Source organism: Pipistrellus hanaki (genome assembly GCF_964339955.1).
Source record: "Pipistrellus hanaki genome assembly, chromosome: 5".
NCBI lineage: Eukaryota > Metazoa > Chordata > Mammalia > Chiroptera > Vespertilionidae > Pipistrellus > Pipistrellus hanaki.
The window spans coordinates 35,332,527-35,358,816 of record NC_140507.1 but is presented as its reverse complement, the minus strand read 5'-3'; the positions used below and the strand labels follow the sequence as shown (position 1 = coordinate 35,358,816).

General features: G+C 39.1%; 2 protein-coding genes across 8 annotated transcripts in view; both read right to left on the bottom strand.

Annotated features, from left to right (window-relative positions):
• Positions 1 to 17,742, bottom strand: part of ADAD1 (adenosine deaminase domain containing 1) — a gene marked incomplete at its 3' end in the record, with an annotated part of 36,833 nt that extends 19,091 nt beyond the window's left edge. The window contains exons 1-6 of the mRNA XM_084886634.1: positions 17,546 to 17,742; positions 17,134 to 17,316; positions 16,185 to 16,373; positions 13,891 to 14,058; positions 8,072 to 8,140; positions 2,897 to 3,022 (exon numbers count right to left, since the gene is read on the bottom strand). Coding sequence (XP_084742760.1) covers positions 2,897 to 3,022; positions 8,072 to 8,140; positions 13,891 to 14,058; positions 16,185 to 16,373; positions 17,134 to 17,316; positions 17,546 to 17,639 — 829 coding nt within the window. The 5' untranslated portion in view covers positions 17,640 to 17,742. The remainder of the gene's footprint in view (positions 1 to 2,896; positions 3,023 to 8,071; positions 8,141 to 13,890; positions 14,059 to 16,184; positions 16,374 to 17,133; positions 17,317 to 17,545) is intronic.
• Positions 17,743 to 21,474: 3,732 nt separating this feature from the next.
• The window catches only part of BLTP1 (bridge-like lipid transfer protein family member 1), a 143,020-nt gene continuing 138,204 nt past the window's right edge, over positions 21,475 to 26,290 (bottom strand). For all 7 annotated transcript variants that reach the window (XM_084886524.1, XM_084886518.1, XM_084886521.1 and 4 more), the window contains 2 exons: positions 25,058 to 25,223; positions 21,475 to 22,187 (listed from right to left, as the gene is read on the bottom strand). In XM_084886524.1, coding sequence (XP_084742650.1) covers positions 21,971 to 22,187; positions 25,058 to 25,223 — 383 coding nt within the window. In that variant the 3' untranslated portion in view covers positions 21,475 to 21,970. The remainder of the gene's footprint in view (positions 22,188 to 25,057; positions 25,224 to 26,290) is intronic.

The window sequence follows — 26,290 nt, the reverse complement described above, 5'->3', positions numbered from 1 at the left end:
TCCAGTAAGGTGTGGGAGGTGGTAAAAAGGGAAGTTCTGGAATGGTTATGTAACTTCTGACTTAATAAAGGGCAATAGTATGGCCAAGGATTCAGCTTTTTTTTTCTCAGCTCTGTAATTTGACCTGAAATGTTTCATACAGATAATAAAGCTTGAGGATGCATGAAAAAGAGGGGATACCTTAAAATGGCATTCTTTAAGATGGGAGAATGGAAACAGAATTTAAGGGGAGGAATTAGTCTTTAGGAGAAGAGATCCCTCCTCCACTCCAACAGTAGAGAAAAGGTGGATACAAGAACAGGGAAGTACACAGATATAGTGGTAGAGGACAGAACAAAGTCTGGATTTGATAGCTCCTTATAGACCCAATTAAAAACCATGACCAAGGCCATTAGGTGACAGCAAGAATGTAAGAGAGGTTGTGGGATATTTGAGAACACAGGCAAAGTATGAGATTGCCATCACAGGGAATGTGTACCCAAGTCCGCTGCAGATGGGCTGGCTGGGAAGTGAGGAACACCCATTTGAAGTTTCTAAGAATATATTCAAGTATGGATTGACTGTGTGTTATTCTAAAACCAGATTACTCTTTTCTCTCACTCTCTTCTCCCCACAACTTCACATCAGCTTCCCTGTGTATAAGAAAATACCATTCAAATAATGTTTTTTAAAAGTATCTTTTCTCTTCATATTCATGCCTGTCTCAACTCTAATGTAGGTATACCATCACAACCATCTCAGCTGTGATTCTCTAATTCAGATTTGATCCTTGAATGTTTTTTAAGAACTGTGTTTACTATTATTGATTAAATATCAATTATCTTAATCATCACAAATGTAACTTATTGAACTTTTACTAAACACTAAGTACTGGGCTAAATTTATTTACATTATCATATTTAACCCTAACAACTCAGTGAAGTAAATGTTATCATTTCTATTTTTAAGAAGTGAGAAGAAATTGAAGCAGAGAGATGTTAAGTATGTAATGAAGTAGCAGAACTGAGTTTGACACTAATGTTCTCAACAACTGGGATACATTGTCAATCCCTGTTAAAATATCTCCCAGTTTATATTCAACCCATTAAATCCAACTTTTAAGCCACTCCATAATCTGGTAACATCTTATCAACTTAACTATTTTGTACTATGCCTCAGACATATTCTTCTGCACTTGAAACAAAGTTCTCCATCCCTGTGTCATGCACAGTGTTTCACTGCTGCTCTCTTCCCTCCTGTCCCTGGGTGTGTGTGTGACTCTCTTTTTCTCTAAAAAAAGTCTTCCTTTCTCGATTTATCCAAACCCTTAAAGATACAGTTTAAGTCTCCCCTGCTCCCAAAAAAATTTAACCCAATCAGGTCTTTCCTATCCATGAATTCTCATGCATTTTTGGATTATAGAAAACAGTTTTTAATTTTTATTATCTTGGACTTAATAGAAACCAAATCTCAAATTGTTTTATATCATCTTAAATATCTTATTCAGAGATGAATATAGAATCCAAACAGTTTTAATGATCAATTTATAGCATTAGAGTAAATGAAATATAAAATGTAGTTGGACTCACACATAATATCCACAAGAAAAACCAAAGGGTTCATAGTTTTTTATATTTTAACAAGAGGCCCAGTGCACCAAATTTGTGCACAGGGGTGGGGGGAGGGATTGTCCCTCAGCCCAGCCTGCATCCTCTCCAATCTGGGACCCCTCGAGGGATGTCCGACTACCCGTTTAGGCCTGATCCCATCGGCATCAGGCCTAAATGGACTGAGGGACATCCCTCTCACAATCCAGGACTGCTGGCTCCCAACTCCTGGCCTGCCTGCCTTCCTGATTGCCCCTAACCACTTCTGCCAGCCTGATCATTCCCTAATCACTCCCATGCCAGCCTTATTGATGTCTAACTGCTCCCCTGCCAGCCCGTTTGCCCCCAACTTCCCTCCTCTACTGGCCTGGTCACCCCTAACTGCCCTCCCCTGCAGGGTTGATCGCCTTCAACTGCCCTCCCTTGCAGGCCTGGTCCCTCCCAACTGCCCTCCCCTGCTGGCCATCTTGTGGTAACCATCTTGTGTCTACATGGAGGCAGGATCTTTGACCACATAGGGCAGCCATCTTGTGTGTTGGAGTGATGGTCAATCTGCATATTACTCTTTTATTAGATAGGATAGAGGCCTGGTGCATGGGTGGGGTCCAGCTGGTTTGCCCTGAAGGGTGTCCCGGATCAGGGTGGGGGTTCCCTGGGGGCATGGGCAGCCAGGGTGAGGAGCCTGTGGTGGTTTGCAAGCTGGCCACGCCCCCCAAGTGGAGGCCCTGGTATCTGGGATATATTTACCTTCTACAATTGAAACTTTGTAGCTTTGAGTGGGGTCTTAAGCCCGCTAGGGCAGATGGAAAGCATGGCTTCTTCCATTGCCCAAGAAACCAAAGCCTCCTTCCTGTTCTCTGTGGCCGCAGCCATCTTGGTTGGGGTTAATTTGCATACTCACTCTGATTGGCTGGTGGGTGTGGCTTGCAGAGCGGAGTGATGGTTGATTTGCATATTACTCTTTTATTAGGAAGGATATTTTCTTACTTGATAATGAAGAAAGTATGTTGATTTTTATAGAGCCCTTCTCAATGTTTGTTATAAGGGGAGTTGGATTTCAGATTATTAAATTGTGAAATTATTGTTCAAAATGTTAGGCATTTAACCATTCTGTAGTTGTCTATTAGTTACTGGTTAGTATACCTTTAAGAACCTATGTGTTAATGACCCACACCTACTAGAAAAGGACACTTTAAATCAATAAACACCATTGTCAATAGGAGCGAAGATAATTAAAATATTACAATAGTATAGTTCAGATCATTAATAGTTTTTCTACATACCAACACATCCCAAATATTTGGACTTACCTCTTTCGATTACAAAGGCAGCCAATGAATTGCTGCATTTCACATATTCTGAATGACTAGAAATTAGTTGATTAAATGTTTCTTTAACAATTTGAGAAATCTTTGCATACTGCATGTGTCTCCTTTCTAGAAAAACAAATCAAATGCAGTATGAACTTAAACAGCATTGTACTTTCTCCCAGGGATCTCTATTATCTTATTATAATCTCACAACTGAAGAAGTTAATAATTTATAGAGATATGTAAGAAAGTTTATGTCATGATTGTGGGTTCGATCCCTTGTCAGGGTGAGTGTGAAAAGCAACTGATAGATGTTTTATTCTCACATTGATGTTCTCTCTCCCTCTCACTCCCTTTCTCTCTCTTTCTAAAATAATAAAAGTATGCCTTCAGATACGAATTAAAAAATATGTATACGTGTGTACACACGTATACGCACACACAAATACTTACACACACACTGTATAGGCACACATAATAAAAGTGTGATGTCTGCATTCTCAGCTAATATTCTGCTAACTGGATACAATGTATTTCAATTAGGTCATTTACATGTTTTTGTTTATATTTTTAAAACAAATTTTTTGTAGTTGTTAATATTGTTAATGCTCCCTTCTGGACAAAGACAGGTAAAGTCACATTATCAAAAAGAGTAAAAGAATAGCCAAAACCGGTTTGGCCCAGTCGATAGAGCACTGGTCAGCAGATTGAGGGGTCCTGGGGTTCAATTCCAGTCAGGGGCATGTGCATTGGGGACACATCTCCAGTGGGGGCAGTGCAGGAGGCAGCTGGTCGATGTTTCTCTCTCACTGATGTTTCTAGCTCTCTATCCCTCTCCCTTCCTCTCTGTAAAAAGATGAATAAAACATATTTTTTAAATAGAGTAAAAGAATAGTCAGATAGTTAATTACAAAATAAAATTGGGGAGGGGAGGAGGAAGAATGAAATCCTGGCCAAGTTCTCTTAACTAATCACAGAGTATACCATGTGGAGAAGCAAATTATTACTATAATTGCATGGTAACATATTTTACTCAAATTTTACTCAAATTGGTCAAAATCATCAATGTGTGGTGTGTAAATCTGGTTTTGTTCCTTATGTAGTAAAAAATATGAATGAGGAGGACTTGGCTCTGCTTACCACCAAGAGATACAAGAGAAGCAGTATTCAATTTAGTGATATTTTAAAACTTAACTATTTTTTTTAACTGAAACAGTAATACAAGAGATATACATTCAGAAGAGAGTGTAAGATTAGGAAACCCAGAAATGTGTTTGAGACTTCGCTAATGAGTATTTGATGGTCTAGAGTTGGCATAAGTATATAGACATAATCATTCCTTCTCCAAATGCAACCACTATTACCAAGTTGTTATGAATATTCTGAAAAACATTCTGTAAGTATAAATCACCTTCAAAAATAAAACACTACTTTTTGTATTTTCTTGGTCTTAAACATCATTCAAGGGTATACAGTTGTGCTACACACCTCATTCTCTTATTAGTTCTGTAGAATGAATGTACTGCTATATTAAATCACATCCTAAATAGTTAACAATTATTTTGTGTTATTATAAAAAATAGAAAAATACACTGCAATTAGAACTGACAGACAAGAATTATGTTTGCCAAGAACTGTTTTTCTACACATTAAAAAGTTTTATAAGATAAAAGAATATTTGTAAGTTAGCAATATCAGATACACCTTTTGGTCTTACTCAGTGTTACAGGAACTATGAATTATCTATAATAATAAAAGTGTAATATGCTAATTAGACCAGACAGCCAAATGACCTTCCAGACATCTTTCCGTACGTTCTTCTGGACGTCCTTTGGATAACCTTCCAAACAAAGTGGGGGCTGCGAGAACCAAGCCCCTTGCACGAATTATGTTGTTAAAATAATCAGATCTTAGTAAATGTGTGTCTTACTAGGGTGCCTGTGAAGGAGTAAGGAGCAAACGCAATGCTCCTTATTCCCTCTAAATGTGTGCTTGGCTACTGAGGGAATAAAATGTTCTCACAAATTACTGGAAATAAAGGGTGACATAAAATGATACATGATGCGAATTAAAACATCTCTTTGATTCTAAGTTGTTAATTTCAAGTAATCTCTATTATGTGAGTAAACTGAACCTGTCTTCAGAGCCAAAATATCACTATTTTTTATGAAGATATGGTACAGTTAGAAATATGGCCAAGTAAACAGGCTATGAAATAGTGATAAACTCTATAACTGGCCCAGCAGGAGCTGTTCAGATTTTTGTAGGTGAAAATATTTTTTTTCGAAAGTGGTAACATCCTATCCTGTATTTAAACATACACTTGAGCCGAAACCGGTTTGGCTCAATGGATAGAGCGTCGGCTTGGGGACTGAAGGAACCCGGGTTCGATTCCGGTCAAGGGCATGTACCTTGGTTGTGGGCATATCCCCAGTGGGGGGTGTGCAAGAGGCAGCTGATCGATGACTCTCTCTCTCATCGATGTTTCTAACTCTCTATCTCTCTCCCTTCCTCTCTGTATAAAATCAATAAAATATATTTAAAATAAATAAATAAAAAATAATAAACATACACTTGAAGGATGGTGTTTGTTCTCCCATTTCTGACACCAACTGGTAGCAAACCTGACTCTTCTCCTGTGTTTCCTTATACATACCACAAACCACATACTCTTTCTTCCTCACAGACGATCTGATTTTCAAGGTACTAGTAATCTGTGTTTTATGCCAACCATTGACCTGGAATTCTATCACACAACTCATTAAAAATGTCCACAGAGACTGAAAAAAGAAAGACCAGAGCTCCTTGCCATGTTAAAAAGTTACTGCTATTGGATGGGGCCCTTCACTGCCCTTCTGCTCACTGATTCTCAGGACCATTAGGCCTTGCGAATGTGCCTCTCTTCTCTGGCCTGACCTTTCACTCCATACAAGCAGGCAAATGTGCAAAGCCTCTTTGTTTTACAAAAATAATGGAAAACTAACCATTAGGGATAAAACTGTTCTCAAATCCTAATCTCCAGATATAGAAAAGAGACTATTTTTCATTTTAATTCTACAAATACTCTAAAATCTGAAGTGTTATGATGATGTAGACTAGCGTTTCATAACTTCTCTCATGATGAGAATCACCTGGTAGAGTTGTTAAAATACAGATTCCTGAATCCCAACTAAGAAGTGCTAAACTAGAATTTTTGGGAACATAGAGGTAAAATTGTATACTTAACTAGTGCTCTTAGCTCAGCACTTCTTAACTTCTTAACTTCTTAGCACTATACTTAACCAGTGCTCTAAGCTTAGCACTTCTTAACCTCTTAGCACTATACTTAACTAGTGCTCTAAGCTTAGCACTTCTTAACTTCTTAACTTCTTAGCACTATACTTAACCAGTGCTCTAAGCTTAGCACTTCTTAATTTCTTAACTTCTTAGCACTATACTTAACCAGTGCTCTAAGCTTAGCACTTCTTAATTTCTTAACTTCTTAGCACTATACTTAACTAGTGCTCTAAGCTTAGCACTTCTTAATTTCTTAACTTCTTAGCACTATACTTAACTAGTGCTCTAAGCTTAGCACTGCTTAATTTCTTAACTTCTTAGCACTATACTTAACTAGTTCTCTAAGCTTAGAGCACTAGTTAAGTATACAATTTTATCTATGTGTTCCCAAAAATTCTAGTTTAGCACTTCTTAGTTGGGATTCAGGAATCTGTATTTTAACAACTCCACCAGGTGATTCTCATCATGAGAGAAGTTTAGGAAACACTGATGTAGACAATGTAGAAATTAAGAATGCTTTCCTGTTGTGCAGGGGATTCCTAACCTAACAGGAACTGTATACAGTAACAACCACACAATGTTGAACATGAAAAAGTTACTATCTAGTGAGCACCTATAATATGCCAGGCCCAGATCTAAGTACTTTATACTCCTCTTAATAACCCCTGTGAGGTAGTTACTATTCTGATCATTTTACAGATGGAGAAATTAGATGCATAGAAAAGTATCCATTCTTAGGTCACACAAAGAATAACTGCAACTGCAATTGTTGTTTTTAGGGGATTTCAGTGGCAAGTAACTATTATAAAAAATGTGGATAAACTATTTGACATGAATCTCCCAACCATCAAGCACCAGAAAGCCATTGGTTTTCATTAATAACTAGAGGCCCAGTGCATGAAATTCGTGCTCAGGGGAGGGGTTATTTTGTGTTGCTCAGCCCAGTCTGGACCCTCTCCAATATGGGACCCCTCAAAGGATGTCCAACTGCCTGTTTAGGTATCGGGCAGTCGGACACCCCTCTCACAATCCAGGACTGCTGGCTCCCAACCACTCACCTGCCTGCCTACCTGCCTGATTGCCCCTAACCGATTCTGCCTATCAGCCTGATCACCCCCTAACCACTCCCCTGCCAACCTGATTGACGTCTAACTGCTCCCCTGCCGGTCTGATTGTCTCAAACTGTCCTCCTCTGCTGGCCTGGTTTCCCCTAATTGCCCTCCCGTGCCAGCCTGGTTGCCCCCAATTGCCCTCCCCTGCCAGCCTGGTCCCTCGCCAACTGCCCTCCCCTGCAGGCCTGGTCCCTCCCAACTGTCCTCTCCTGCAGTCCTGATCACTCCCTACTGCCCTCCCTTGCAGGCCTGGTCTCTCCCAATGGCCCTCTCCTGAAGGCATTGTCCCTCCCAACTGCCCTCCCCTGCCGGCTTGGGTGCCCCTAACTGCTCTCCCTGCAGGCCTGATCGCTTCCAACTGCTCTTCCCTGCTGGCCTGATTGCCCACAACTGCCCTCCCCTGCTGGCCATCTTGTGTCTACATGGTGGCGACCCATTTTTGTGACCACATTGGGACGGCCATCTTGTGTGTTGGAGTGATGGTCAATTTGTATATTATCTCTTTATTATATAGAATAAGTCCACCAAAGCAAAGAATTCTCAAAAAAGTAGTTACATGAAAACTGATGAACTATCACCTTCTAGGAAAAAGGCATTTCTTCCATCTTTCTTCTCTATTCCTCATTTCTCTCATTTTTAGCAGCATGTGAAATTTTCCTCTTTGTGGAAATATGCTAGGTTTGAATGATAAAATACTGATGTATATTTTCATATTTCTGCATATTTTAATTGTTATCATTTTTAATTGCATTACTCTGTAAAAAGGAGCACATAAAGAACTTCCTACCATAATGCACCTTTGAAACGTATGCTGGTTCAGGTGAAGCAGCAGGTTCTGCAGGGATAGGAGGAGGACCTGTAAGTAAACAAACATAAGGAAACATAAAATTCATTGTTCCACAGAGCAGGTACCTTACTATTCTGTAATACAACAGCAATCCAAGAATGATTCCTTTCTTCTCTATATTTTTGCCAACTCCAAACCAAATACCCATTAGCCAAGTCTCAAACACAATTCTGGGTTTCCTAATCTTATGCTACTACTAGTGGCCCAGTGCACCAAATTCAAGCACACTGGACGGGAATTAGAGGAAATATTTTAATATTGCCATTTGCCCTTTATAATAGAAGTGTCAGAGATGAAAAATTAGTAAGATGTATATGAAAATTTCCCTCCTTTCAGAGTCTGGGACATGCCGCAGGACCTAGAGTCAAGTCCTTGCCCACCACCCACACATGCTCCTAAAATGCAGGAGACCCAGACCTGGCCAGCTCCACCCTCCTCAAGCCCCTCCAGGCATGAGGTGCAGCCTCAGGTCCCGAGCCCAGTGCCAGGTGGGGGTGCAGTCTCAGATCTCCCATCAAGTCCCACCAGGTGAGGGGCGCAGCCTCAGGTCCCCCAGCCCAGTGCTGAGGCGAGAGGGTGGCGAGACCTGAGGTCCCCCTGTCAAGCCCCACCAGGTCCCCTATCCTAGCACAGGGGCAGCACAGTCTGAGGTCCCCATCAAGGCTCATCAGGCAGAGGGCATGGCCTGAGGTCCTCATCAAGCCCTGCCAGGTGGGGAGAGCACAGTCTGAGGCCTCCCATTAAACCCCGCTGGGCACAGGGTGTGGCCTGAGTTCCTGTCAAGCCCAGCCAGGTGGGTGGGGGGAGGGTGGTGCAGCCTGAATTTTCCCATCAAGCCCTGCCCATCCGAGGGTGTGGCCTGAAGTCCTCCATCAAACCCTGCCAGGTGGAAGTCATGGCCCGAGATCCACCATCAAGCCTCGCAGGACGGGGTCGTGACTTGAGGTCCCTCCCCCAAGCCAGGTGCCATGCAGCCTCAGGTCCCCACGCTGTTTGCTCATGATATACGGCATCCCAGCTAATTTGCATATTCCTCTATTATTACATAGGATAGAGCTTGTTTTGTAACATGTGACATTCTGAAAAGAGGTTATTTTAGGAGTGGCTATAGGGTCAAGCATCAGATTGACTGTAGCAGGGCCACAAACAAGTCCCAGCTTGGCATAAGCAAGCTTAATCTTTTCGCCCTCCCTAGTTCCTTCCTAGGTAGCTAATGGACTGTGGGAGGTGTAGCAAGAGCTGCCAAAACAAGTGTAACTATGTTGACCACTTCCTTGTGTCCCCCCCCCCCCCTCATAAAATAAAGCCCCAGCGTGCAGGCTGGATCTTCCTGTGTCCTCATCCAGGCATGGGAGATCCGCTGAGCCCCAGCTGTATTCTCTTTGTCTTCTTTAATCCTTCACTGCCCCACTTCAGGTTAACCCTTGGCCTTGCTGGCATGGCACATGTGGCACCCAATGTGGGGCCTGAGTACAAGGGAACGACAATTGCAAGGTGATAGGACGCTCCAGTAAAGCATGTGCAGAAATCAAAAGTAAAGTAAGGAGCACAGTTTAGTAATAGCTAGGTGTAAAATATGGGAAATTCAGGATCACAGGAAAATAATTTATATATAAGGCTATGCTCCAAGCATGGGGCTGTTCTGTGAGGTACCAACAGCTTCTCAATTTGTTGGATTTTGTAAATATCATAAAACTTGCCCATGGTTTCCTGAGGAAGGAAAGGTAAATGTAGAGACATGAGAGAAGGTAGGAAAACAACTTAGAGATCGTTATATAGTTGAAGGCCCAAGGAAAATTCTTTTAAAATATATTTTATTGAAGGATAGAGAGTTAGAAACATTGATGAGAGAAAAACATCGATCAGCTGCCTCCTGCACACCCCCTACCAAGAATGTGCCTGCAACCAAGGTACATGCCCTTGATCAGAATCAAACCAGGGACGCTTCAGTCCGCAGGCCAATGCTCTATCCACTGTGCCAAACCAGTAAGGGCTCAGGAAAAGTTCTTTTAAAAAAATATATATTTTATTGATTTTTTTACAGAGAGGAAGGGAGAGAGATAGTGTCAGACACATTGATGAGAAACATCGATCAGCTGCCTCCAGCATTCTGCCCTCCCCCCCCCACCCCCCCCCCCCACACACACACACACTCTGGGGATGTCCCCGCAACCAAGGCACATGTCCTGACCAGAATCGAACCTGGGATCTTTCAGTCCAAAAGTCGACTCTCTATCCACTGAGCCAAACCAGTTTAGGCTCAGGGAAAATTCTTATCCCTATTTTCAGTCTGTGGCCCGTGATTCAGGACTGCCTAGAGCCCCCTCCCAAAAGAGAATGGATGAATGTGGCAGGGGAACTAGGATATTGGAAGGTTAGGAGAGGCTTAATACTGTCACAAAGGCTTGTCTCTCACTTGGAGATTACTTACTATGGAAGTATGTTATCCATGTTTGTGCTGACATTGGACCAGCCTTATGTTCAAGTAGTAGTATTAGCTGCTGCATTAAAAGAGATGTTGTTCGCTCGTCAGTAGAAAAAGAAAAGGAGACGTTTTATCTGTGGTAAACTAGGGCCTTTTGCTACTAAAGACTGTAATGCTAGAAATTGAAGTAAAAAGGCTTCAGGGAGTGGAAACAAGCATCCTGGACTATGTCCAAGATGCAGGAGAGGAAAGCATTGGGTAAATGAATGCCACTCCAAGACTACTGTTGATGATAACCAATGCCCTCTAGTCATGGAAACTCCAAACAGTAGGGGGCTATCCTTGACCCCACTGCAGCCTTTCTAGCCCACTCAGTCCCAAAGCCAACTGTTCGAAACCTTTTAAAAATGTTAACATGTAAGCGCAGGATTGGACGTTGTCCCACCTACCAAGATGTGCCATGGGAATGTATGTCCCCTTCCCGCGGGCTTGATGGAACTAATTTTAGGGAGAAGCAGTTTAGCATTGAAAGGTCTCAAGTTTCCTTGAGGTGATAGGTCAGGAATATACTAGAGAAATTAAAGTAATGGCACAATACTATAAATCAGGTCTTATCAGAAACAAAAATAGCACAAATTCAAGGTCAGGCAATAGCGGAAAGAGCCAATTCTACTCTTAAAAAACAATTACCAAAACAAAAAGGGAGAGAATGATAATATGTGTTAAATTTTTTGAATTATGATGCAGAGTTATTCAGTGGCCAAAAGGCATCAGACCTCCAGTGCAATAGCCTCCGCCGAGTTAGCCTGGTGGAAGAATGCACAAAACAGACAAGAGTTTTACCAGATTCAGTAATGATGTGGGCAAGAGGTTGTGTTTTGTCTCTTTCCAGGACAAGCACAGCCAATTTGGGTGCCAGAGCATTACGTGTGTCACCACAATAAACCCAGAGAAGCTCCTTGTCCCTTTGTTCAAAAGACTGAGAGTTGCCCCAATGACAGCAATCTAGAAGAAAATTAAGACTATGCCAAGGGGCTGAGGTGCCAACATGGGGTCAGCTGAAGAAAGTTAACACCTGAGGCCCAGCAGATGGCAGAAAAGCAAGAAGTGGAAGCTACTCCCTCAACCACGTTTCTGGCTCTGTTAGCTGCCAGTCTTCTGTTAAGTCTTGCAAAGCCAAGTCTGAGGACTCCGAGTAAATATACACACCAGCAGAAAAAGAAACTTTCATTTTGTAGCTGAAAATGTTAACATGTCTGTAGTTTGATTGCTGTGTTGCATTGGCACTGTTTTGTTATTATTTTAATAGAGTTTTGTTCTTTTTTTTAATATATTTTATTGATTTTTGTACAGAGAGGAAGGGAGAGAGAGAGTTAGAAACATCGATGAGAGAGAGTCATCGATCAGCTGCCTCTTGCACACCCCCCACTGGGGATATGCCCGCCAACCAAGGTACATGCCCTTGACCTTTCAGTCCCCAAGCCGACGCTCTATCCACTGAGCCAAACCGGTTTTGGCTAGAGTTTTGTTCTTGATGTTCAAGTTTTAAAATGTTAATATGTCTGTACTTTGGTTTTTTGCATTAGCATTGTTTTGTTATTGTTTTAATATTCAGAGCTTTGTTCTTGATGTTTAAGTTTTACTTTATTATAGTAGCTTAAAAAAAAAAAAAAAAGATGTAGAGAACGGCTATAAGGACAAGTCTCAGACTGACCTGTGGCAGGGCCACAAACAAGTCCCAGCCTGGAGAGCAGAGCCCTCTTAGCATTAAGTAAGCTTAACCTTATCGCCTTCCCTAGTTCCTTCCTAGGTAGCTAATGGGCTGTGGGAGGTGCAGCAAGAGCTGCCAAAACAAGTGAAACTCACAAGAACATTGTAAACATGTTGACCACTTCCTTGGTTACTATAAAATAAAGCCCCAGCTTGCAGGCTGGATCTTTCTGTGTCCTCATCCAGGCATGGGAGATCTGCTGAGCCCCAGCTGTATTCTCTTTGTCTGTCTTCTTTAATCCTTCACTGCCCCTCCTCAGGTTCACCCATGGCTGTGCTGGCAAGGCACAGGTTAAAATGAAACCCTGTTTTAGATGCTTAAGAACAATTTTCGATTTACAGTAATACTATGTAAAACATTTAAAATTAATATCCTATTAAAAATTTAATAAGTAAAAATTATAATATTTTTGCTCAATCTCTTACCTTCCCCCATCTTCTCCCCTCCACAGCTGTCAGCTGTTCTCTATCTCTGAATTTGTCTTTATCTTGCTAATTAGTTCATTTTGTTCATTAGATTACACATATGAGTAAAATCATATGGTACTTGTCTTTCTCTGACTGGCTTATTTCACTTAGTTTTGGTTTTGTTTTTTTTCCAAACTATAAGAGTAAGTTTAGAAATGGGCTCAGGAAACAAGTTACAGGTGCTTGGAGTTTAGGAGAGAGAAGGGTAAAGGTAACAAGGGGGCAGGTGGAAAGAAAGGCCTGGAAAGGTGCAGGCGTACTCGCCAAAGGGAGAGCACCTCACTTAGTATATTAATGCTATTTTACTAGAGTGTTTTCTAGGGGAATACTACATTCAAAGTTTTCAAATTTTTAGTTCCATTCTTTGCAATGGCTTTGCAATTTGGTTCCAAAGTTAGAAAACCCAGGAAAAACAAGAAAATACAACATTAAACCAAAGGGTAAACCAAAATGTAACCTAACATGAAACATGACAAAAATTGTTTATTATGCTAATATATGTAACGCATTCACATATTCTCAAATTGATATTTACTACCATTGATCATACTATTCACATGCATTGCTTAAAGGCTTTGCATGGTAGTCACAGGAGGTAGGTACTATCATTGTCCCCACTTTTCAAATGATGAAAACTTAGGCTTAGAGTGCAAATAACTTGTCTATCCAGGGTCAATATTCCAACCTAAGCAATCTAATTCTGGAGTTTACACTCTTGCTACGCTACCTTCAGCCATTATTTTCTCAAGTAATTCTAGCATTACTGAATTTAATACAGGCAAACTTCACAAAAATTGCATTAAAATCCTCTATTAAATGTACAGTGTTAAATATAAAATAAAAATCCAATGATTTGCATAGAAAAATAAGAACCCACTGACAATCTGACAAGTTATCAGACAGTTGAGTAACATATTTTTCTGCTATGGGACTATTTACTATGGTTAAATACATCAGCCATCAGACAGCAATGGAAGAAAATTATTCAAATCCTGCTACAAAGACCTTGCAGTTGAGAAGTTAACTTTCCAATAATTTCAGGTTATTCCTTCTAAAAATGATATTTTATAAATATTTTATAATCAAAAGTATTTACCTGATGTTTCAAAATTTCTTGGTTCAGGTTCATCCAGCTGTAGAAGTTCATCAAGAGCTAATTTTGCTGCATTGGATCTAGACTCCTTTTTATTTTGTCCCAGTCCAGTCTTGTACTGGATACCATCCACCACAGCACAAAAAGCAAAATATGGTCCCAAAACGTTACCTTGAAAAAGAACTCAGAATAAATGCTGCAGGATTTCAACAGTATAATCCTGCAAAAGATGTCTGTTAAACAGGAAAACATCCAAATACAAAATTGTGGAAAACTAGCTAACTCGGCCCATCAGTTTTTCTGTAGGGCCAATTCAGGTGAAAGGAAGCTGGGTGGGTCCTGAACTATCGATAATTCTGAGGGGTCCTTCAAGTGGCCCAGCTGGCTCCAGACTCACATGAGCATAGGGCCACCTTTACAGTGCAGGCAATGTAAGGAGTGGCAGTATACTGAACAATGCCTGGGAATGAAAAGCATCCAAAAATCTATCAAAAGACAATTAGAGGCAAAATGTGGAGCTCCTGGCAACACCTTCTTCTTTCAAACTTCAATACCAATAAAATTTAATTTCTTCCCCCCTTTGGGTGCCCTGATACTTTTTCCCCCTCTGATTCTCTTAAAAGCTCCAGAACAGAAAGGATTCCTTTGAAGAAATCCTGGGCACCTATCAGGGAGTCACCGTAAGCAGCTCAACCCATCACAGTCGTAGGGCAGTTGGAGGAAGGGGAATTAACAAAGAAAAACATAAAACAAAGATGTCTTGTCATCCAAAATCCCTAGGATTACCTTTACAAAATTACTTTTACTAGATTTCATATCTGCCTGATAAAAAAATGAAATGGAATCATTTCCTAAATTTACAGGCCAAAGAATTTTCAAGTTCAAATTTTCAGGAGGCCTTTAGGAGGCCTTCAGGTAACTTCAGTCTCCAGTCTCATTAGAGATGGCTATTATAATGTCACTACACATAAGCCTTGATATTATTCTCTTCTCAAATATTACATTAACTGCTGGTTGTTTTTGAAGAAGTACATCAAGGTTACAAGCAACTCCTGATTGCATTTGGGAAAATTGCTTTCCTTCCATCATCTACGACCTCAGCTTCTTCCTTTGGGACCACCTGGATTCCGAACCAAATTTACTTAACCTGAGGATAGTTTGTATATTTACAAATGATTTGGATGACTGTTATATGTGAGCATTACTCATCAAGTCATTAATAAGTATTCTATGTCATCGTTCTGGATGTGTTTATACCTTAATTTCTCAAACTTTAGTATGAATGGACCTAAGTCCTGTAGAGTGTGTTAAAAATACTGATACTCTGATCTCTCCACCAAACCCACTGAATCAGATTATTCAATTAATTAGTACTATGCACATAAAATAAACACCATTATCAGTGGGTTGTGTTTTGAGTAGTTTTAGCTCAGATCACTGAAGATTTCCCCCAGTCAATTTTTTCTTACTGTGACCAATAGTTTACATTTTTCAAGGGCAGTCTGGGAATGGAGAAAAGCTAAGCAGTTACACAGAAATTAAGCGTAGAGGTATTGAGTACATGAAGTAATCCAACCTAGTGACAAGATCTAGGAAAACTCCCTTTTACATTAAGACCCTAATTGCACAGGCATGTGTAAAAATTGTCAATGCCTCTTAAGAGTACTTATTCTCTTATCCTCCACATTCCTAAAATTCTTCCTAGTCTTTGATCATAGGTAATGAAATCAGAAGCTCCTTTCTGCATTTTACTGATCTGTATTCCTGGAGCCTTCCACATACACAATGTGGTAAGAGTCTTCTGGTTACGGGGCGGTTTAGAGAGAACCGAGAAAATAGTCTCAGACAAGACTGCTGATGAGTACCAATTATGTTATTTTGACCTCTGATCTTTGACTTTCAGAAGCCAAGTTTGGCCATAATTTTTGTTAGGCATCAACATCACTGAATCTTGCTTATAAGATAATCATAGTCCAAATACTTAACATCCCTAAAAAGCATGTTTATTCTATAAGTATTTACACCTGTGTAAAATGCACAAGGGCTGATGAGATTTCAGTTTAACCAGCCATACACAAAAAATTAAAATCCCATGATTATATTTTGTGAGTTACCTGCAGATTCCAAAAGGCTGAAGAAATATTAATATAACATTTTCTAAAGTATACCAAGCAAAAATAGTAGTTATCTAATCCCAACATTATGTGAATATAGAAATTTAGTGCCACTTATATGCTCTGCTTTCACTAGGAAAAAATTTTCCCATACTGTAATAACCAGACATGGCTTTCACTTGCCTGTTGTTACTGTTTCCTTGAGGTCAAGCTGAACCCGCTGCATTTGTGCAAACTGGTGCAAGGCTGACACAGGGTTGATCTCTCCACGTTTGTATTTCATTATAAACTCCTTAGGTATTTTTTTTGGAGGAAGGACTGGATTTGAAATAGATGAAAGACCTTTGGAAAGCAATGGTTCTGGAAAATTACCTAAAAATAAATGTTTATGCTTGTCAATTTGATGCATTAAAAAAAACTACTAAGACACTGTCCCTCACACACTTAGTCATGTGTGGTTTTCATTACACATGTTTCTCCTAAACAATTTTGGCACAAATGCCAAATGCAACCTGTCATTTTGTATAATGTATAAATCTTTTGGAATACCAACGCTATGTTGCAAAGAAGGGCTATCATTGTCAGTGTCATTAAGTGCTATTAAAGAATCACAAATCTTTAGTTATGTCAAGGTCTTCAGAGACTAAGCCATTTTTACATGTGATGTCACTAAGGCCTACAAATGGAGTAAAACACAGATCTGGGATTAGAACCTCGTTTTTTGGTTTCCCATTGACCATTTTATATTATCTTTCACCTTGGATTTGGTCACATTTGTAAACGGTGTTTGTCCCTGCTGTATACTTAACACTAGCAATGCTAAGGGATCTGTGGAACACAAACCAGTTTTGGTCCAGCCCCTTCTCTGAAGGGCTAACAGCTTCACCTCCATAGAGCAAGACACACTTGATGTGGTTGCACCGACAAGGGGTAAGAAATAATTAGCAGCCAGGAGAAGGATTTCTGCAAGCTTCCTACAAGGTTGGGAGTCGAATCCAAGTTCCAGGTGGCGCCATGAATCCAGGAAACATTGAACAGGGGGTTCAAAGGAACTCACTGGCTAGCTCAATCTTAAAAAAAAAAACAAAAACAAAAAACTTAGGCAGTAATGCAGGTGAAAAAGGCGTCGTACCCGTCACTGGTGTGACCTTGGATGCCATGCGGATCAGGCTGTCACTTTCCGAGGACTGCGCTGCGGGTGTGGTGACCATCTGGGCGGGCGGCTGAGCCGGCAGGTTCTTTTTCAGCATCTGAGCAAAGCTAGGGACCTGGGAGCTCTTCTGGAACCAGCCATTGTTGGAGGACATTTTCTCACCTACGAATGAAGGCAAAGTTGGCAGAAAATGATATACTCACGGCCGCATCTCCAGCCGGCCTCACACCGCTGGTGCCTGCTCATCCCGCCCCCGCACCAGGCCCACGAGGAAAGAAAGCCCGAAGCCCTCGGAGACCAGGGGAAAGAAGCTGAGGGAAACCGAGCCCCAGGGGACCCGCAGTGCCCAGTGTTGGCCTCCCTCCCGCGGTCGGGCCCACATCCCACCCACCGAAGTCGTCCTTCCGGCCCTGCCGGCCCAACCCCGGGGGCGGCGGGCAGTTGAGGCCGGGCCGCAGGCCCTTAGGCTCCCCTGCCGACGCCATTGCTTCTCCACCTAGCCTCAACCTCTCCCTCAGGACGCTGTGCGTGAGGGCCCGCGGCCAGCGCTGCGGTTCTCAAAAGCCGCCTCCAGGTGCGTGGCCCCGAGGCCCGGATGAAGGCCCGTCCTATCGCCAACCGTCTACGCACCTCTGCCGCGCCCCTGCCTCTGCGCATGCGCCTGTGTGGAGCGTGAGAAGTCGCTGGACGTCAATCACGTGAGCCGGCGGCCCGGGCACTGGCCTGGCGCCCAGAGCGTGAGGCTGAGGCGGCGCCGGGGGGCCTGGTCACTCGCTATGCGCCCGGATGCCCCCCCCCCCCCCCCCCCGTCCTCGCGGAGCCTGTACAGGGAGGGTCTCCCTGTCCACAGTGACTCCCGTCCAGCCTCCTTATCCACGGCGGCTTCAAGGAAGCCCTTCCCTTTATCCCCATTCGTAGTGCTAACAAGGCCCCTGGAAAAGGCTTGTTGACAGAATAAACGGAATGTTCTTGAACGCAGGTGGGAGGTGTTGAGAACTGATGGCGCCCATCTGTGGGTGTTTTCAGTTATTTGCTCTCCTAAAAGTTTGAAGAAGGCTCTCCTGGAGGTGTTCACTGATAGATTGAACAAATTTTTAATAGTGAATTACTAAAGTTTTGGCACTAACCCAGAAGGAATTGAGTGACATCGTTATAACAAAGTTTTAGTGCTTTTTTTTTTTTTTTTTTTTTTTTTTTTTTTTTTTTAATATGGACTGGATTCTAAAGAGTTAGATCACTTTCATCAAAAAGGAAACCAGCGTTGATGGCATTATATCTCATCACAGGAAGAAGTAATATCCACCTACAAAGGAGCAGGTAATTGCGTGCTTGAGAAGAATGTCTATTCTGCTGTTGTTGGCTAGAATGTTCTGCATATTATCTGATAGTCTGTAGTGTTGTTCAGATCTGCTGTTTTCTTATTGATTCTGCCTGATCTATCCCTTGCTGCTGCAATTTACATGTTTTTTAAATTGTGTGACTAATAACATTTTTGTAGTTATTTTTATTACTTTAACTTTTAAACTAGAGTTGTAAGTGAATTGTGCAAACTATTACCATATTGCAGAATCTATCACTTTATATTTGTCATTACTGGTGAGATTTACAATACCTTTCTATGTTTTTGTGAAGTTAGCTTTTCTTTTAATTTTTTTCTTCTAAGTAAAGAATTTCCTTTAGCATTTCAGGCAGGTCTGCTGGTACTGAATTCTTTCAAGTTTTGTTTGAGAAAGTCTTTATCCCTCCAACACTTCTGAGGGACTAATTTGCCAGGTATAGAATTCTTGTTTGACAATTATCTTTTTCAATATTTTGATTATGCCATCTAATTCTCTTCTGACCTGAACATTTTCTGAGAAATCTGCCTATAGTTTCAAGGGGTTCTTATACATATACCTTTTTCTGTTGCTTCTCTTAAAATTATTTTGTGTTTGACTTTTGAAAATTTAATAATAATGTGTCTCCATGTACCTCTGTTCTCATTTAGCTGTTGTGGATCTGGGTCCTTTGGACATCATGGATCTCGAAGTCCTTTCTCTACCCAGGTGTGGAAAATTATTACCCATTATTTCTTTAAATATATTTTCTGTCCCTCTTTTTTTCACTTCTCCTGAAATTTCCATAATGTTCCTATTACTTTCCCACCAGCAGTGTACAAATATGTTTTTCTCATAGCCTTGCCCAACAGAGCCACAGAAAGTTTGGTTACAAATTTAAATTGCCCTTTTCTTTTTACAGCATTGTCACTGTAAGTGTCAGGAATACTGTAAGTTCATACTTATGCCATTTTTTTAAGTAACTCTTATGTAAATATAATTTAAAGCCATGGGAAAATTTTTAACATTTAGAACTTACTGGCATAACTGTTTCTTTGAAGCAGAGAATTAATAACTAAAGGACTCAAGTAAGGAATAATTTATTTTTTATTTATTTTGTTTTATGAAACAACTTTCTGGCAGTATTATCTTAGACACTAGATCCAAAGTAGGCATAGAATTTGCTTCTCTGGTAAGTGTGGCTAATAGAGATAATGTTCCTATAGCCCCCAACTGTAGAGGTGATTGAGGGGAATACGGAGAGATCAGGCAGATAATAGGTAAGAAAATGATGAAGCAGAAAGAATTCAGTATTATGACTCTAGCCACTAGGATTTTAGTTTTATTTTATTTTTTTTAATCTATTTTATTAATTTTTAACAGAGAGAAAGGGAGAGAGATAGAGAGTTAGAAACATCGACAAGAGAGAAACATCGACCAGCTGCCTCTTGCAAACCCCGTACTGGGGATGTGCCCGCAACCAAGGTACTTGCCCTTGACTGGAATTGAACCTGGGACCTTTCAGTCCGCAGACCGACGCTCTACCACTGAGCCAAACCGGCTTTGGCAGGATTTTAGTTTTAATTGTATTACTAAGTTGTTGTGTGACAACAAAGTATAATTTTCAATTTCCATAACACTGTGTCTGTCTTATCTGTATTATCTGTCTGTCCATCTGCCCCATCAATCCATGACCTTGGAAGGCTAAGTACCTTGGCTCTTCTGAAAGGTTTTATTTTTGTTGTTATTGTTGTTTTTCAATCTGAGACTAGTGTCTTATCTACTTGAGGTGTTTTCCAATTCTAGGTATTTTAAATCTGTTATTTACCCAGCTTTTAAATGGTCTGTACTGATTTGACTGATTTCAAACCTGAGTTGTGATTAAGAGTATTTAACTACTTTTGAATATTATTTTAGACTAGTGGCCCAGTGCACAAATTCATACACATTGAAAGGAAATTAGAAGGAATATTTTAATATTGCTATTTGCCTTTTCTCTATAATAGAAGTGTCAACCAAATTCATGATTGACAATGACAAATCGAAACACGTGTGCGATTGGCGCCAGTGAGAGCTTTTATGTATCACACATGTAAGTCAATTTAGCCTTTATATATAGAATAAACTTAATTATACCTGCTTTATGATTTAGCTAAGCTTTTTCCAGCCTAGTGAAGCACCCCAACTTCTCTTTCAAGTAATTGTCAGCAACATAGTAGTAAATATCAACATAGAGATTATTATTGTAGATCACACAGGGAGAACAAATGGTAAAATATTTAACTGTAGCAGTGTTTGACTATATTCTGTGCAGTGAGAAAACCTGAAGTCATTTACAAGGTCCACCATTTTTTCTTTACAATTGGGTCAAGTTTCTAACCTTCCTAAATCTCCCATTTTCTGACAAATGAAAACAGGATTCCGCCAATTCTCCTATCCACCTACTCCAAGACTTCTGTGAGGATCAAATGAGATGAGGCACAGGAAAACGCTTCACAGACATTTGGTTAAGTTTAAAATGTGTCCACCTGGCTATAAAGTAAGTTGTGTTCCTGGGCTGAAAAAACTTCAAGGAAGCTAGTTGCTAGGGAGAAGCAGCTGGGTGTTGCTATGTGACATCATTACCAGACAGACACTTAGCATATTAGCCTTTTATTTATATAGATTTTGCTTTATTTTAAATATTTTTATTATACTAATGTAGGTACTCTACACCTACCTTCATATGCACAAAAGAATATATATAAACATGTACATAAAGAATATATTACAATAAAAAACAAAACAGCTATGTGTTGACCACTCGTTTAATAAAACAAAACTACACCTAACATCTCTGAAGTATCTGATATGCCTCTCTCTGGCTGCACCCTTTTTTGGCTAATATTTATACAGATTTCATTTTTGTAAGTATTATCTTCTTTGAAAACATTTAATAACACAGGGTGGACATCTATTAATTATAAAAATAAGCTATCAAAGAAAGAAAAGACTGAAAACTACAGACTGAAACCAATTATTGTGACTTTATTACAATAGTTACAAACAATACTTTAGTGGTATTTAATCATATCACAATTACTCAAATTATATACAAATAGGTATTTATACAAGTCTACATTTTTTAAAAGAAAAAGCAATTAATGACCAAAATAATCACATTATGAACAAGATTTTTTTTTTTCAAAAAGTATGGCCAATAACAGGAAATTCACAGTTATTCTGAAAATATTTAAAATGCAGGAATCATATTGCACATAACAATTACAAATCCTACTGAGTAGATATATATATTTTAATCTAGTTTTTCACAAAATTTACATTATCATGCAATATACTTCACTGTATACAGAATGGTGGAACTAGAACAAACAGGTTAACTTTCAAACCTTCAACATAATGGCCACAAAATTAGAATTATTTAAAGTCATATTTAAAATAATTTTAATATACAAAAAAGCACTCCAGTGTAATAATTTGTTCACAGATCAAGTTACTTTTTAGTGCTCTTCTTTATCTTTTCCTTTCTTTTCCTTCTCATCCTGTAGTGCAGTACCAAGTTTTTTAATAAGAACTGACAGAACCTTGTCCAGTGGGTCCATGACTCCTCTTTGAAGCCATTTAGGAATAGTAGTCCTGGCATGATGAAAGCCCAATTTTTGAAGAATATAATCAACGCCTACTGGATCAATCTTTCTTCCAGTCCAAGAAATTAACCTAAAATAATTGTAAAAAATAATTAGGAGTACAGTGTCCAAGCACAGACCTGAAGGTAAGTTTAAGCACATCACTAAGCCTCCATAATGTGTTCAAAGTATCTTCAGTAGGAACATTTGAATAATCTACAATTCCTGGATTCACTTATAATAGCATTCATTTTAAAAAGTGTGATTATAAGTATCCTTGATAAGCATATACACAATAATGGAGTTTAGTGAATTTCATTCTTATTATTTTAAGCCCAAAGTTACACAGTCGTTTTAAACATTTAAAGGATATTTGATTTACTAAAGGACTTGTATACATGCATATAAGTACAACCAATGGACACAAAACTCTGGGGAGGGAGGGCATGTATGGTGGGGGGAGCAATGGTAAGATGTACACAGATAATAATTTAATAAAAAATAAAAATAAGTACAAATTAGTAATTACAAAATAGTCATGGGATGTAAAGTACAGCACAGGGAATATACTCAATAATATTGTAATAACTATTGTGGTACCAGGAGGTACTTGCAATTTCAGGGGGATCACTTTGTAAAGTATATTATTGTCTAACTACTATGCTGTACACCTAAAACTAATACAAAATAAAATTAAATGTAAACTGTAAAATAAATAAATAAAGGATATTTGGTTCATTCTAAAAGATGTTAATTAACTGGGTGGGGGAAATCTTTTCAAATGTATATTTATATCAAGTCACGGTGTCCTACACTTAAAATATCTTTCTGTTTTGTCAATTACATCTCAATAAAGCTGGGGGGGAAAATAAGAGTTCAACTATGTGGTATATTGGGGGAAAGGGCGAAAATATAGAGTATTTGCTGTCTGCTAAACATGTTAGAAGAACCACCATTTTCTTCCTATTCTTGGTATTTCTTTCCATATAGAGGAATGGCCATCAAGGAAACACTCCTGGCCCCTTATTGATGAGTTATCTGATTGACAAATTAATGGAGGAATTGAATAGTGTAGTGTAGTACCCTCCTCCGTACCTTCTCTTAGAAACCATTCATTTTGCTCTGTTCCTTTATGCCATAGGATTTTTCAAAGACAGATCCTTAAATAATTGAGCCCAAGACAGTTCATAGCTGCCTGTGGCTAGGTGAGTACACAGTGCGGCACAACTTCAGCACCACCCCATGTAAGCTGTGCAGCACTGAGACCCTACAGGTGAGTCCAAACCTGGACTCTAGTAGAAAGCCACTGGTGTCAGATCTCCAAAGCACATTCTCTGTCACCAGCATTACCAGTATTAGAACTAGCATTTTTATTTCCAGCTGCCTCTCTCCCACTATTTTAGGGGGAAAGGGAGGAACTAAACATTGATCTGCTAAAACTCTTTAACAGTTTTAAGCATTTTGTGTTAAGTAGCTTATCTAAGAATTGTAGCCTTCAAGGTAGGTAATACCACGTTCTAATTTTTTTTTATGAGGTAACAGAGACAGCAGTTATTAAATCCTTTGGGCATTGTCACTTAGCCAGAAAGCAGGGCTTAGAGCCACTGATCTTAACTATGCTATCCACTACAACACCATATTTAGTCTCATGGTAGTTTGCTAAAGTAAGGAATATATTTGTGAAAAATTTAACTATTTTATGCTCTTTTTAAGTAAAAAGATATAACGGGTCTTTGAATAACACCATTTTGTTATAACTTGTAGGAACTTAACTCTTGTTTATATCAGGTAGCCTATGGTAAAATTGGTTTCATTAATGTTGTTTCCCTTAAAATCATAGAACCAACTTATCAACATTAGGTGATGACTTATGTACTCAATTATATTTATTTAGAATTACAAATAAAAAATCAGATTTTCTACATTAGGACTTTTGCAATATTTTAATATTGTTTGAACACTGACACTGTTACTATTTCTCATGCATTTATGTGCTATTAATACTAAAGTGTTTTCTCAGTTTGGTTACAACAAATTTCACTGAATACAAATTACTAACACTTTCTGCTTATACAGAAGTCCACTGTATAATGAAGATTTTGTTAGTTTGGAATTATTTTGGTATAAGTATGTCTGAATAATAAGCTTATCTGAATGAAATCTGTGTCATTCTGCAGTGTTGAGCAAGATGGACTTTTTTTTATACCATTATTCCATGAATCAGTGATAATTTGATTTATAAAGCATATGAGAGAAAAGGGAAAAGTAACAGGGTTGTGAGTGTCAGTCACAAATAAGGACATACAAAGCAAGTACTACTCATTATAGCAGCAATTATAAAAATAATTAAAACTAGAAAATACTTTTAAAATTACGATATAAAAACAAGTTGATGTCACTGCGATCATGATTGTAGAACATGACTCAGCAAAGGAATCGGAACCTGATAGCATTACATTTGACATTGCAGGAATGGTTTTATATTGCTTCCTATGCAGACAAAAGAACACTGTGACATGGTCCACTCTATTACATTGCTATGACATATGTAAGAATTGTATGGTTTCTTAATGATATAGATTCTTCTACAACTTCCCAAACTATGTAACAAGTTTACTACCTACCTCAGTCACCTGAAAATAACATTTTGGTGAGATAGTAAAAAAATAATAGCCACTATGCAAGCAGAGTTATTCTCACATTTTAGTGATTAACAGAATGTCACACAGTGGACAGCTAACCAGCACTGAGCTATTCCCAGGGTCTATGCCTAGAACACTTACAATAGCAGAAAGGAACAGCAAAAACAGTAGGCACATATTGTCGAGGTTACAACTGGCTAACTTCTAAATATATTTTTCAATATAAAATATTTAATAACCTAATACACAATTTATAACCTTTTCTCCTAATAATCCCATAGAATATAGGTAAATATATATATATGTACCCACTATTTACCTAAGAGTGGGCTCTAGATGCCACGTGTTGCACATAAAATCTCTCCAGTCCACAGTGGTGTAACTGATGCCGTCTTCTCTGTCTTTGTCAGAGGAGTTGTCATCATGTATAATGACTGGGCTTTTCTGTCCTGGTCGAGTAGATAAAATCCGAGGTGGAAAAATGGCTATAATGAAAATAATAGGTTAATATTGCAAATATATACTTTATAAGTTTATTTCAAATCACTATATGAACAGAATAATTTGCTCCATTTTATTTATGAACTGGCTAAAGCCTCATTTAATTCCATTTTTTAAAAAGTAATATTTTAGCCCTAGCTGGTTTGGCTCAATGGATAGAACATCAGCCTGTGGACTGAAGGGCCCCAGGTTCGATTCTGGTCAAGGGCACATGCCCAGGTTGTATGTAGGCTTGATCCCCAGTAGGGGGCGTTCAGGAGGCAGCCAATCAATATTGATGTTTCTATCTCCCTCTTCCTTCCTCTCTGAAATCAATATGAATATTTTTAAAGTAATATTTTAAATAAGCCTTAAATAAGTGCCAATAATTGATATTGCTTAGAGAAAGCCAATATCAAAGTTATTGCATTACCTTACAATTAGAAATAATGTCATTTATTTTTCAGTAATAGCATATGTTTTACATATATTTGTGGGCCTAAAACTAATGGTAAAGAATGCTAACATTTATGTGATTAGCAGGCCTAGGGCACTGGACTTGTAGGTTTCCTAAAGAACAGCTGTAAATGGATGACATTATTTTAAGTTTTATTGAGATATAATTCACAATAAAACCCACTCAATTAATATGTACAACTCAATGGTTTTAGTATGTTAATGGTGATACATATATTTGAACAGTGGTACTAACTTAGAAGCTTTTAATGTAAGCAGCCTTTTCATTCCATTTAGTAAACATGCAAATGCTTTATGAAAAATGAAGTCTTTCTAAATTAGTGATCATAAATAATAAGGCAACATGCTCCTTTAATATGTAGTTGTTTCTTTAGTCATTTCACTTGACTAGTTGTATTTCTTCAAAGAGGTTTTTTCTTTTACTACTTTGTGAGAATCTCCTACAAAGTCTGAAAATTTCCAAATTGGAAATACTTTGTGAAGTACAAAATATATTCAGTGTGAGGCATGGTTAGAGTGTTGTGTGCCTAGCAGATACTCAATCTGTCACATAGTCTTACTAATACATTATTTATATTCCTCTCATTTATTAATA